The 13,691-nt window shown below is 34.9% G+C and overlaps 1 protein-coding gene across 6 annotated transcripts in view; it reads left to right on the top strand.

Moving 5' to 3' along the window:
- INTS6 (integrator complex subunit 6) overlaps positions 1–13,691 on the top strand; it is a 120,472-nt gene that overhangs the window by 63,734 nt on the left and 43,047 nt on the right. For 5 of the 6 annotated variants that reach the window (XR_004054651.1, XR_004054650.1, XM_030921981.1 and 2 more), the window contains 7 exons: positions 861–986; positions 2,762–2,916; positions 6,843–6,995; positions 7,123–7,255; positions 8,460–8,554; positions 11,006–11,116; positions 12,420–12,635. Coding sequence is in view for 4 of the 6 variants with exons in the window: in XM_030921981.1 (XP_030777841.1) it covers positions 861–986; positions 2,762–2,916; positions 6,843–6,995; positions 7,123–7,255; positions 8,460–8,554; positions 11,006–11,116; positions 12,420–12,635 (989 nt within the window). In the remaining 2 variants the exon portion in view is untranslated. The remainder of the gene's footprint in view (positions 1–860; positions 987–2,761; positions 2,917–6,842; positions 6,996–7,122; positions 7,256–8,459; positions 8,555–11,005; positions 11,117–12,419; positions 12,636–13,691) is intronic. The other variant, XM_030921982.1, reaches the window with a different exon arrangement.

The raw sequence follows: 13,691 nt of genomic DNA on the forward strand, positions 1-13,691 counted from the left end.
TTTTTTATACTAAGTCAACAAAATCAGGTGTATATTTTACACTTACTATACATTTCAATTCAGACTAGCTATATTTCAAGTTCTCAATAGCTACATGTGTCTAGTATATAAATTATTGTATAGCTAAGGTCTAGATATTTTTGTTGAAAATTCCTCTTTAAAAAATCTTTTCACTCATATCTTTTAAAAAAATCACTAGTATTTAATGCTTCTGAACCAAAAGTAATATAGGTTAAAATGTGCAAAAGGGGAATTCACGTAAGACAGGTAATTCCCAAGTGTGTAAGCTAAGTGAAATTCAGAAAAGCACACGCTACCATCTGTATATTAAAACGCAAATATTTAAAATACTTAAAAACTGCCAATGAACTAATTAAGTAGTTATTACATATCTACTATGTGCACAGTAAATCTTAGTGATAATACTTTTGTTAAGCAGGAATAAGATTTTGGGGAGACAGTTACTAGATGTGTGTGTGTAGATGTGTTAAAGATAAATTATATTGCATAACAATTGGAGATAATGTGTTTTTTGTATATGTTTTTAAAAACATAAAATATGTGACTTGTTTTCATTGTGTGTTGTTCAGACCAAGAATTCTATGTTCCAAATACCTATAATTAGAAGAAAATACATACTCTCACAAAATGGGATTGTTGGTTGATTGGAAATAAGGATTTTTTGTGCACTTTCATAAGATAATGAAATTAGTCAACTTCTACCATTGAACTTTTGTTAATTAGTACTGTCAGAAACCCCACAGTTGTTTTTTCCTTGCTAAAGATAGGAATTCTTGCAACTAACTAGTTTACTATATTCTTCTTCTTCTTCTTCTTCTTTTTTTTCTTTTAAATCTCAGGCCGTTCGTATTCTGTGTGTTCTCCAAGAATGCTTAATCAGTGTCTGGAGTCCTTGGTGCAGAAAGTACAAAGTGGGGTGGTAATAAACTTTGAAAAAGCAGGACCAGATCCTTCCCCCGTAGAAGGTATTACTGTACTTTTCTTTTAGACATTCAAAACTTGCTTTATTGTTTATTCAACTAGAATTGGAAACTTACTATGATTTGACCTTAAGATTGGCAAGACCAAATTATTAAGACAGGCTGTTGGTAAAGAGGGAAGCTTAAATAGGAAAGTCAAGGTAAACTAATGGTGGTCTAGTAGCATCACCTTTTTGTATTAATGATTGTTTATTGCCTGACATTTCGATGAGTCAAAAGCCTTTTAAAGTATTTATAGATAAGCAAATTTATAGTTTCTTTGTAGTATTATACAATTGCCTGTCAACATATATATGCTTCTCCTATGCTGTTTAATTCCCAAAGTGTTCAATCCTAGATGTTTAACTCCTTAGCTACTTTTGGACCAAGGATCAAACTGATTGAAACTAAATGGTGTATGTGGGTCAAAAATGAGGAACCAGGCTTTATTAAGCTTGATTCTTGTAACTCTAGCTGAGTCCACATGGCTTTTTCTTAGCTTCTGTATCATGAACTATTTCCAATAGCCAGTGGATATAAGGAGTTATAGTACAACCAATGGATGGTTTATAGCTGAGACCCTCTGCATTGTATGTTACCTATTTCAAGATTTAGGGAGTCATGGCTGGGCGTGGTGGCTCACACCTCTAATCCCAGCACTTTGTGAGGCCGAGGCGGGTGGATCACCTGAGGTTTGGAGTTTGAGACCGGCCTGACCAACATGGAGACACCTCGTGTCTACTAAAAATACAAAATTAGCCAGGCGAGGCGTGGTGGCGCATGCCTGTAATCCCAGCTATTCGGGAGGCTGAGGCAGAAGAACTGCTTGAACTCGGGAGGTGGAGGCCGGGAGGTCGAGGTTGTGGTGAGCGAAGATGGCACCATTGCACTCCAGCCTGGGCAATAAGAGCGAAACTCCATCTCAAAACACACACACACACACACACACATGCACAAAGATTTAGAGAGTCATTTAATGATAATCGGCAGAGGTGGTCCATTAAAGTTGGTACCTGGGAAAAGAGAAAGATCATAGAGATAAATGAAAGAATGGGGGCACTGAGAGAGTACCATAGGGAAGGAATGGGTGATAACAGTAAGTTGTGTCATGTCTTTAACAAAACCAAACTTAAAAAAAATTTAATTGAATTGTTACAATGTATTTATTTTTAAATTATTTTAATGCTTTGTTTAGAGTTTGGTACTAGTAAATGTTCACTGAATTGTTGAAGATAGTTGGTATTTTGCTGAAGTTATTTTAGATTAAAGGTAGGTGCTTTGGTCTAGATTTGCTTATTAAGTTTTTTTTTAGGCTTCAGTTAAAATGATTTCTAAGAAATACTTAATTTGTAATACTTATTTATTCTAGTATTTATTGTGCGCCTGGCACTGTTTTTGACATTTGGAATATGATGATAAAGGTGGCAAATTTGGTGCTTGCTCTTATCATCTGATGAAGAAAACATGTCATTCATCAAACAGATATTCACTGTAAAGCATGTTTTATGTGTTCCAGTTGGGAAGGCAAAGGATGCTGCGGACCTCCTTTGAACTGGCGAACTCATAGTTGGAATTTGTACTTATTGTCTAATGAATTACAATCTAGTCTAAATATTAAGCAGTCATAGTGTTTTGCCATTTAAGAAAAATAGGAAAACCTAGAAAAGAACAAATATTAGGAATTTTTTATTAATTTAAGTAATAATGGATATAATTTAACTTTTTATGTTTATCCCCCACTTATGATACATGCTTTCTTTGTCTTAATTTCTTTGCTATAGATGGACAGCCAGATATATCAAGGCCTTTTGGATCTCAGCCTTGGCATAGCTGTCACAAACTCATATATGTCAGACCAAATCCTAAAACTGGGGTTCCTATAGGTCATTGGCCTGTTCCAGAGTCTTTTTGGCCAGATCAAAATTCGCCAACACTAGTAAGTACCAGAGAGACTGTAACTATGTAATAGTAACCATTCAGCTGCCTTTCCTATTAGTTTTAAATTCTGTTCTGAAAGCTGTGATTAATTTATGGGGATTAGACAGATGTTCAAAGTGCTGTGATACCCTGTTACTTGCTTTAGTGTACTGTATTGTTTATTATGAAGTAATAGAAAAAAGAAAGGCATCTCCTTCCTTTAGAATCTAATACTATGCTCACGTTTTTTATTCTTGGCTTCTGGGTACAAAATTTCCTCTTTGAACTCTAAATGAGGATTTGTCTCTGGGACACAATTTAGGATTTAAATGAAGGTTTAGAAAATAATTTTAATAGTTTGCCTGCAATTTTTTAGGACTTAGTCTTAAATTCATATTGATGTGTATGCTTTTAGTTATATACAGTGTTGCAGATTGGAGGTTTAAGCTAGAACAGATTTTCTGATTTTGTTTACCTGAATTATTTTTAGGAACAATGAAGTTTGCTCAGTGATCATGGTGAATTATCAGTATTCATTATATAATTCTTAAAATAACAGGGTACATTTATACAGATTAATATCTATTTAGTTGTGTTAGTGTACTCTTTTCTTTCCATATTTTTTTTTCCAAGTATCTGAGGGCATTAAGGGATATTTTATGGGAGAGCATGGCAGTGGTTCTCCTTGATTTTACCCTTAGAAAATAAGAATTGTATTTCAGAGATCATTAAGCAGTCTTTAATAATGTTTCATACAACAAAACCTTTTTGAAACCTTTTGTACTTCAAACTTGTATCAGCTCTTCAGGATAATTTTTATTTTGAATTTATAAAGTGATATTTCTTTTATTCATTAGGGATTTAATAAAGTAGTGCATGAAGTTAAGGTTTTCTAAATTTCATTGAAGTATCTTCATACCTTCTCTTTTTTCTGATAGAACCATCATAGTTTTTTAGTCTGGCTTTATGGAGAAACTTTCAATTTCTTTGGTCATTTTACTTTCTCTTCTGGAGGTCTTTCAACTCTTACAGAATAGATACCTTATTTGTATGAAATATTGTCATGTTGGTTATTTATTCTATTGTATTTATTTAACACGTACAGGAGAACATACAGTACCTGAGTCTTAATGGAAAGAAATCCAAAACCAGTATCACAACCCTTATCTATTAATGCTGCTCTAGCAGTCTATCACAAATTCTTACAAGCCATAGAGGGTGGGTAGGACTCTAATTGGAGAAGGAAATAGTATGAGAAAAAAATATGGAAGTGAAAAAGAACAAGGTATGTTTAGAGAGTAACAAGTAGCTCAGTATGGGTGGATCATAACATGTATATAGGATATTGAGAGTACTATTAAACTAACCAAATTGCTTATGACTTTAAATGCAAGGTTAAGGAATATTAGCTTTTTAACAGTGGAATTCAAAGAACAGTTGAAGATGTTTTTAACAGACATCTTTAGAAAAATTGATTTGGTAGTGGTTATATGCAGAAAAATTAGAAGGGGGAGATGAGCTGAAAGGCAGGTAGGTTACCTAGAGGGCTATTGATATGGTTCACGTAAGAGATTTTAAGTGGTTGAATTATGATGATGGAAGAGAGAATAATAAATAATATTGGAAAGAACTGGCAAACTTTAGTAACTGAAGGATATTAGGGGAAGTGAAATTTTTATAAATTATAATATTGAAGAAATATTACTACTGAAGTTAAGTGTAATTTACAAGATGTGAATTTGAATCACGGCACTACTAGTTACTAACTAGTGCCTTTGGTTATCTTTTGTAAGCTTCAATTTCCCATCTGTTAAGTGGCTTATAGCTCCATCTCATTGGGTTGTTTTGGGAATTAAACAAAATCATATATGCAAAATTTTCTTTGCCAAGTTCTAGAGGATCTTTCCTTCCACTTTCTGTCTTGGATCTCAGTACTTTTATTCACAGAGTAAGTGTGTTTCGTGGACTGATTGAATAAACTGTGTATCAGGTGCATGCTAGGCACAGGAGCACAAGATGAGTAAAACATAGTGCTTCCCCTCTTGAACATTACGCGTCTATGGGCAGATCAGACATGTACACATCATAGAGTACTGTGTGCCAACTGTCATGGAGGGGTGGGGCAGAGCCAGAGGAGGTGGGCCTGACAGCCTGATGTGTTTTTGGAGTACAGAGTGGGAAGGGGTATGAGGGAAGAAGTCTTTTAGAGGTTGTTACATGCCAACTCATTCTTCTAAACTTTGTTTGCAATACACAAGGGAGAAAATAAGTACTTGGCATGGCAGAAGCATGGAGTCTGTATGGCGTGGTGTGGGAAGGCAGGGACCAGATCATTGAAGATCTTTGTATGTGATATTGAGAGTCTAGACACTATTTTTAGGTGTTTGGCTGTTACTTTTACTGAATAATTTTAGATAGGGAAATTATATGATCCTATTTATATTTCACTGCCATAGGATTGATCAGAGGGGGGCTGATTAGAGACTAAACAAAGCAAAAAGCAGTTGTACTAGTCTAATCTGAGAAATGATGAAGGCCCAAATTAAAGTGGTAAGAAATAGAAGATACATTTCTAGAGAGATGAGAGTTTAGTATTAACAGAAGGCAGCAACTAGGACTAACTACCTACCATGATTATGTGTTCTGGTAAGTGCCTTAGAATTTGTGTTATCGGTTTATCCAGGTCTTTGTGACAGTTAAATATGGAGGATGAGGGGAAGATATCAAGAATAACGACTAGGTTTTTAGAACAGGTTTTGTAGCTTGGGGGAGAGATAACAAATTGTACATATTGTGTCTGAGGGACCTGTGAAAGATTCAGGTTATGTCCAGTAGATAGATACAGCAGAGAAATGAGAGCCATCTGACCCCAACACAGTAGATTTGTGAACCACCAGGGTGTAAGCAGTAACTGAGGCCAATAGCTATGAAATTTAAAATTACTTCCTCATAGCTCATTTTGTTCACAAAATCTCACAATTGGTGGGATTTTTAGAAAGAGGACTATTAAGAGGTAGATGGGGGTAACGTGCCTTTTTAAAAAAAGTATTTCTTTTTTATACCTCTAGAACAGGGTGTATATCCTATAGAGTTTACCAAAATAATTGCTGGAATAGGGAAGGAAGCATTAGAAGTTTTATTTATGGTTGTTTTTCTCCTATTTTAATACCATTTTGGCATATATTTTGTTATGGACATCTACATTTATAATTTAAATAATTAGAAATATATGATATAGTATATTCAAAAACCTATCAAGATCTATGATTACGTTGGAAGTCACTACTCTTTTTTTTTTTTTTTTTTTTTTTTTGAGGCGGAGTCTCGCTCTGTCGCCAGGACTGGAGTGCAGTGGCCAGATCTCAGCTCACTGCAAGCTCCGCCTCCCGGGTTTACGCCATTCTCTTGCCTCAGCCTCCTGAGTAGCTGGGACTACAGGCGCCTGCCACCTCACCCGGCTAGTTTTTGTATTTTTAGTAGAGACGGGGGTTTCACCGTGTTAGCCAGGATGGTCTCGATCTCCTGACCTCGTGATCCGCCCGTCTCGGCCTCCCAAAGTGCTGGGATTACAGGCTTGAGCCACCGCGCCCGGCCGTACTCTCTATAAGTAAATTGCTACAAATGAAGACTTGTGACAGTTTCCATATACATTTCTCATTTTTTGGATGTAAAAATTAATGAATACTCAATTACTAAATTTTGCATAAGACCTAAAACTATTCTCATTTCTACAGATTTTCAAGTGTTTGTCTCTTTCTTTTGAATATTACATAACTTTAGCATTACATTTTCAAGTGTTTTCTTTCAGCTTAATGTTGCTTTTAACAGTAAATCAAACTCTTATTAGTAAGATGGAGGAACTGAGTAAATTTTGATAATGAGGGATACTTAGTTCTGTTTCTGGAATTTCATGTAAAATAGTAATTACAAGACTTTCCCCTTTAGCCACCTCGTACATCTCATCCTGTAGTGAAGTTTTCCTGTACAGACTGTGAACCAATGGTTATTGATAAACTTCCTTTTGACAAATATGAGTTGGAACCTTCACCACTGACTCAATTTATCCTGGAAAGGAAATCTCCTCAAACGTGTTGGCAGGTGAGCTGAACAACTTATAGTGACCCCAAAATTTAAATGAGGTGTTTCTTAAAAAGCTGAATTGAATCAGTAGTTTATATAACATTCTTTAAAGGTTATTAAAGTTTTAATTGCTCCTTTTTAACAGGTGTACGTGAGCAATAGTGCAAAATATAGTGAACTTGGTCATCCTTTTGGTTACTTGAAAGCCAGTACAGCACTGAACTGTGTCAACTTATTTGTGATGCCTTACAATTATCCAGTCCTTCTTCCCCTCTTAGGTAAGTCATTCTTGTCACATTCTCCTTGATTTAGCATGCAAAAGTTCTCCTAAAGAGCATTTCCTTATAGATTTTCTTGTCTTTTGGAAATCAATGAAAATATTTCGAATATTCTAAAATATTGAACATCTTGAAGAAAAGATAACAAACTGTTTGTGTTTACAGTAAATTAAAAGATGATACTGAAACACTTCTTAGTCTGCAATTTAATGAAGGTTTTTTTTTTTTTTTTAGTTTTTTTGGGGATAGAGTCTTGCTCTGTCGCCCAGGCTGGAGTGCAGTGGCATATTCTTGGCTCGCTGCAACCTCTGTCTCCCAGGTTCAAGCGATTCTCCTGCCTCTGCCTCCCTCCCAAGTAGCTGGGACTGCAGGCATATACCACCATGCCCAGCTAAGTTTTTGCTTTTTAGTAGAGGCAGGGTTTCACCATGTTGACCAGGCTGGTCTTGAACTCCTGATGTCAGGTGATCTGCCCGCCTTGGCCTCCCAAAGTTCTGGGATTACAGACATGGGCCACTGTGCCCGGCCAAAGGTATTACATTTTAAATTTTTTAATTAAATATTCTAACTTTTCTGCAAGTTAGATTTCTAACAGTTAGAATTGGTAATGTAGGCTTTCCGTTTGAAATGAGACATTTTGTAGAAGCATAGTATAGTTAACAAGATCTGAGTGCATTTTCTAAGAATTTATTTATACTTTAATTTTCATTTGGGAAATATTTTTTAAATAAAGGAGTTTGTTCCAAAATAATATGATAAAAGCCTAAAGTTAGTTTCTAGGTACCATCTAGCTATCATTTTTGAGGAGTGCTGTTGGAGAAAACTTACGCTCCATGAAATCACTTTAAATTTAAAAGTTATAGTCAAAATATTAGTAGATATATTTTATAGAAAACATTATGCATGCTTTGTTTCTGTCTTCAAATCTGCTTTGTGTCTAGGTCTAGGGAGAGCATAGATTTTCCTTGTGTATTTTCTATTTCTAACTTAATTCCTACATGTACTTTTAGACCATAATTGGCATCTTTTCATTTTATAGAAAATGACAAAACCATAAATCTTACTGCCTTTCATGTTAAAAAAAAGTCTGATATTACTCTCTCAAAAATAACAAGGCAGACTTTAAAAAGGAAGCATCTTTGACTTGACTTCTATGTGTGAAAATAATGAGTAGTGATAGTTTGTTCACATTATACGTTTCTAGATGACTTGTTTAAAGTGCATAAAGCAAAACCAACATTGAAGTGGAGACAGTCATTTGAAAGTTATTTGAAGACAATGCCTCCCTACTATCTCGGGGTAAGAATATTATTTAAAAGAACTTGTTGGCCGGGCGCAGTGGCTCACGCCTGTAATCTCAGCACTTTGGGAGGCCGAGGCGGGCGGATCTTGAGGTCAGGAGATCAAGACCAGCCTGGCTAACATGGTGAAACCCGTCTCTACTAAAAATACAAAAATTAGCTGGGCGTGGTGGCGGGCGCCTGTAATCCCAGCTACTCGGGAGGCTGAGGCAGGAGAATCGCTTGAAACCGGAAGGCAGAGGTTGCAATGAGCCAAGATCGTGCCACTGCACTCCAGCCTGGGCAACAAGAGCGAAACTCCATCTCCAAAAAAAAAAAAAAAAAGAACTTGTTAATTATATTATGCTTATGGTTTATTGTGGGTATTGTAAACTTTTATTTATTGCTTTTGTAGATTAAATGACATGAAAATTGAGTATACAAATGACCACTATAGATGTAAAGGTAAAGAGAGGTTTCAGTGATTTGCAGAGTAGTGATGATGATCATGATCACGAGAACATTTATGTACTGCTTACTCAGGCCAGGTATTGTCCTAAGCAACATCATTAATTTATACAGTTACCCTATGAGGTAGAAATGATTATTGGTTCTGTTACACAGATGAGGAAACTAAAGCATTAAAAATTAAATAATTTGCACAAGGCTACATAGCTAATATGTGAGGGGATGAGGGGCCTGAAATTCAGTCTGGCTTAGATTTAGGCTTTTAACCTCAAGTGTTGTACTACCTTTTTAAATTACAGTTTTATGATTATAGTTGTCTCTCAGTATCTGTGAAGGATTGGCTCCAGGATCACCTATGGACACCAAAAGTCACAGATGCTCAAGTCCCTCATATAAAATGGCATAGTATTTGCATATAACCTACACACATTCTCTTGTATACTTTAAACCATTTCTAGGTTACTTAATATGTATGTACTTATTATACTGTATTGATTAAGGAATAATGTCAAGGAAAAAAGAGTCTGTATATGTTCAGTACAGATGCAACGATCCATTTTTTTTTTTTTTCCCTAACGTTTTCAGTCTGTGGTTGGTTGAATTCACAGAATACGGAATCCACAGATATGTAGGGCCTACTATATTTCTTTTTAAGGGTGCACAATAGTTTTTGTTGTATTATTTCCCAAATCTCTGGAAACACCTTGTAAGGTGGATAAGTGTATATTCTCATAGAACCATATGCTTTAGAGGAGTTCATTACTTCAACACTAGTGTATCATAGTAGGTAAAACCAATAACATACATTTTATTAAATACGTGATTTAGTTTGTGAAAGGTAACTTTTTAACAAAAGTACTTAAAATCACTTACTGTATTACTTCTGTTTTTGATGCAGGAATATTATAGCATTTGGCTATAAATAATCTTTCTAAATCATCCCTAATATAATTAGGAGATTAATTTCTTGAGCTTTGAAAATCATGACATTTTATAGTTCTAAGAGATAAGTTGTATTGAATGTGTCTAGCACACAGTGCCTGGCAAGTAGAAGGGCAAAAAAGAACAAACACTTTGAATAGGAACTGTTACATATATTGACTCATTTATGTTTCATAGCAACCCTGAGGATTTAGCCAAGCCAGATAGGTGTTAAATATCAGGGCTGGGATTTGATTTCATTTTGACACCAGTGCTTATACACTCTAATGTGTCAATGGTTATCATCCTTTTTCTGGCTCTATCCCATTCACATATGCTAGACACTCTTGGTAGTGATATTTTTTGTCATGCAAAGTAGTTCTCAGTCTCTCCTTGCAATTGAAAAGTTTTTTAACTTTCAGTTACCACATCCATAATAAATATTAGATTTTTTTTCCTCCTGCTTATGTTTCCTTCAGAGCTTGTTTTTTTCAGCTCAGCATATTATACTAATAGTAATGATTAATACTTTGTACCCAATGGTTTTATAAAATGCTTTATGTGTATTAACTCATTTAATCCCATGACAACCCTGTAAGGGGTAGGTATTGTTATTTTCCTCATTTTACAAATGAGAAACTAAGCCACAGAGAGCTTATTTATAATCTAATCTAGAATCATGTAACTAGTGAGTGGTTGAGCAGCTAATTACTCAAAGTAGAAATCTTGCATTTTCCTTGAGTGTTTTTCACTTACTACCCAGAGCTACCTCTATAATGTGTCTTCTGTCCATTTCTTCCAGTATCTCCTAGTATCTCCCAGTGGTACCAAGGAAGTCCAGTATTTTATCCTTCTTGTCTTGGGGAGTTATTGTGGCCTCTAAATCCTTTTTAACTACTTCAGATGGCCTTTCATCCCACTGACAAACATTTTACTGAAACATAAATATGATTGTGTTACTTCCTTATTGAGGAGAAGAAGGGGAAATAATTTTTTGGAGAAAATTTTAAGACAGACTATACATGGAACCATAAGTTTTTAATAAGCTTAATATTGAATGATGTTTTCTTTTTTCCCATAGCCCTTGAAGAAAGCTGTTAGGATGATGGGAGCACCTAACCTAATAGCAGACAGTATGGAATATGGACTTAGTTACAGTGTCATTTCATACCTCAAAAAACTGAGTCAACAGGTAATATCAAGAAATAGAGTGAGCCATTAAGTATTTTGAATGGTTTGGACTAAGATAGTTAAACAGGTTAAAGCTGGTTCTTGATGGTTCTAATGGAATTCCATTATATTACTATATTACATTTTAGAGCCATATATTACATAATTCTGTCTCACGCCCATGGTGTGCTATGGTTTGAAATGTTAATTTGAAAATTGTATAATAGGCTGGGCATGGTGACTCACACCTGTAATCCCAGCACTTTGGGAGGCCAGGGCAGGCGGATCATGAAGTCAGGAGATCGAGACCATCCTAACACGGTGAAACCTCCGTCTCTACTAAAAATCCAAAAAATTAGCCGAGCGTGGTGGCGGGCGCCTGTAGTCCCAGCTACTCAGGAGGCTGAGGCAGAAGAATGGCGTGAACCCAGGAGGTGGAGCTTGCAGTGAGCCAAGATTGTGCCACTGCACTCCAGCCTGGGCGACAGAGCGAGACTCTATCTCAAAAAAAAAAGAAAAAAGAAAATGGTATAGTAATTCCTAATTTATGAAAATGGCTTCGTGAGTGTGGTCCTAGACTTCCTATATGTGAACATTATTTATCTTTTGAGAAATTTAGATTAGAAAGTCATTTTTCCTTAAAAGAGAAAAAAAAACTTCTTTATGTTTTGAAACCTGCAGATTTTTCTTTCAGAATGGGAGTTTCTTTGAAATGTTTGTACAAAACACTGAATTTTGTCATTCTGGCCATAAACCACATTAATAAATGCTATAGTAGTCAAGCAGTATATAGTTTAACTGACTGAAATTGTTAATGTCCTATGAAATAGTTTATTTTTCCAGTACTTCTGACTCGCTACCTTAACTACAAATCAAAAGGCAGTTTGGGAGGAGTCAAAACATTGCTTCTTGCTTTCCGGGGAAGAACTGCATAATTATTTGCCATATTGATGTGCTAATAAAAATGTCTTATGTAATGATGATTTTAAAAAAATAATCTTCTATCACCCCTGAATTGGAAATACACATTTCATTTAGTGTGCATTTACATTTCATGGCTTAAGTATAATGGGTGTTAATAAAATTAAGTTGAAAGTGTGTTTGTCCTGTTCCAAAAGTTTAAGAGTTGTAATGATTTAAAATCATAAGACGTTGTTGTTTAAACTATGTTTAGTTTACCCAATACTTGACATAAACTATGCTACTTGAGTTTTTAACTTCTTACATACTTAAAAAATATATATTTAATTTATAGAAGATCATAACCATTAGTATCTGATTTATTAATTTAGATTTTATCAAGATAATTCTTATTTTTATTTTAGGCCAAAATAGAATCTGATCGAGTCATTGGATCTGTAGGCAAAAAAGTAGTACAGGAAACTGGAATAAAAGTCCGGAGTCGATCACATGGTTTATCAATGGCGTATAGGAAAGATTTTCAACAACTCCTCCAGGGAATTTCAGAGGATGTCCCTCACAGACTGCTAGACCTTAATATGAAGGAATACACTGGATTCCAGGTTGCTTTGCTGAATAAGGTAATAATCATATGAATTTAGTACTACTCTAGTTCTGTTCCGTTCTGTTACTGGATAAATCACATTTTTTGCTAATTCGGACATTCATTTTATCCAGACTTTAAAGAGTACTTCTGTATCCTTGCAGAATAATGATCATTATACTGTCACCACTAGAATTAAAACAATGTACATGGTGTGTGAATGAATGGATAGATTGATGAAGAGTAAACTAACTTGTTTATTTTATAGATGAGAAAACAGAGGTTTAGAAATTGCTTTAAGTTGCAATAGTGGATGGTAGAATTCACTATAGTTTTGTACTTAAACTGATGACCCTATTAGGCCCACACCATGATCCAAAAATGTTTTGTGAGTACTCATGGTTACAGATATCTTTATCCCAGCAGCCTTTTTGTAGAAATAGGCAAGCTGATTCTAAAATTTATATGGAAATGTAAAGCTCCTAGAATAGCTAAAACAATTTTAGAAGAGTAAAGTTGGAAGACTTATATCATCTGATTTTAAAACTTACTGTAAAACTTACTACAGTGATCCATGCATTGTGGTGCTATCATAAGGATAAACATAGAGATTAGTGGAACAGAATTGAGTCTAGATGTAGGCCCTCACACACACAGTAAATTCTTAACAAAGATAGAAAAATAAGTTAGTGGATAAGAAGACAGTCTTTTAAACAAATGGAACAATTGGATATCCATATGCAAAATAATGAATTTGACCATTACCTCATATTATTTGAACTGGTCATGATCTTAAATGTAAGAACTAAAACTATAAACATCTAGAAGAAAACACAAGAAAAAATCTTCATGATGTTGACTTAGCAAAGATTTCTAAAAGCACATACCAAAAATGTTGATAAATTGAATTTCATTAAAATAAAAAAACTTTGCTCTTTAAAAGAAAATGAAAAATGAAGAGGCAAGCTACAGCTTGGGAGAAAAGCACATATCACATAAAGGACTTGTATCAAAATATATAAAGAACTCATAACTCAAAAAGACAAACATGGGCAAAATACTTGAACAGACATTTCACCAAAGAAAATATGCA

Source organism: Rhinopithecus roxellana, chromosome 18 (assembly GCF_007565055.1).
Source record: "Rhinopithecus roxellana isolate Shanxi Qingling chromosome 18, ASM756505v1, whole genome shotgun sequence".
Taxonomy (NCBI): domain Eukaryota; kingdom Metazoa; phylum Chordata; class Mammalia; order Primates; family Cercopithecidae; genus Rhinopithecus; species Rhinopithecus roxellana.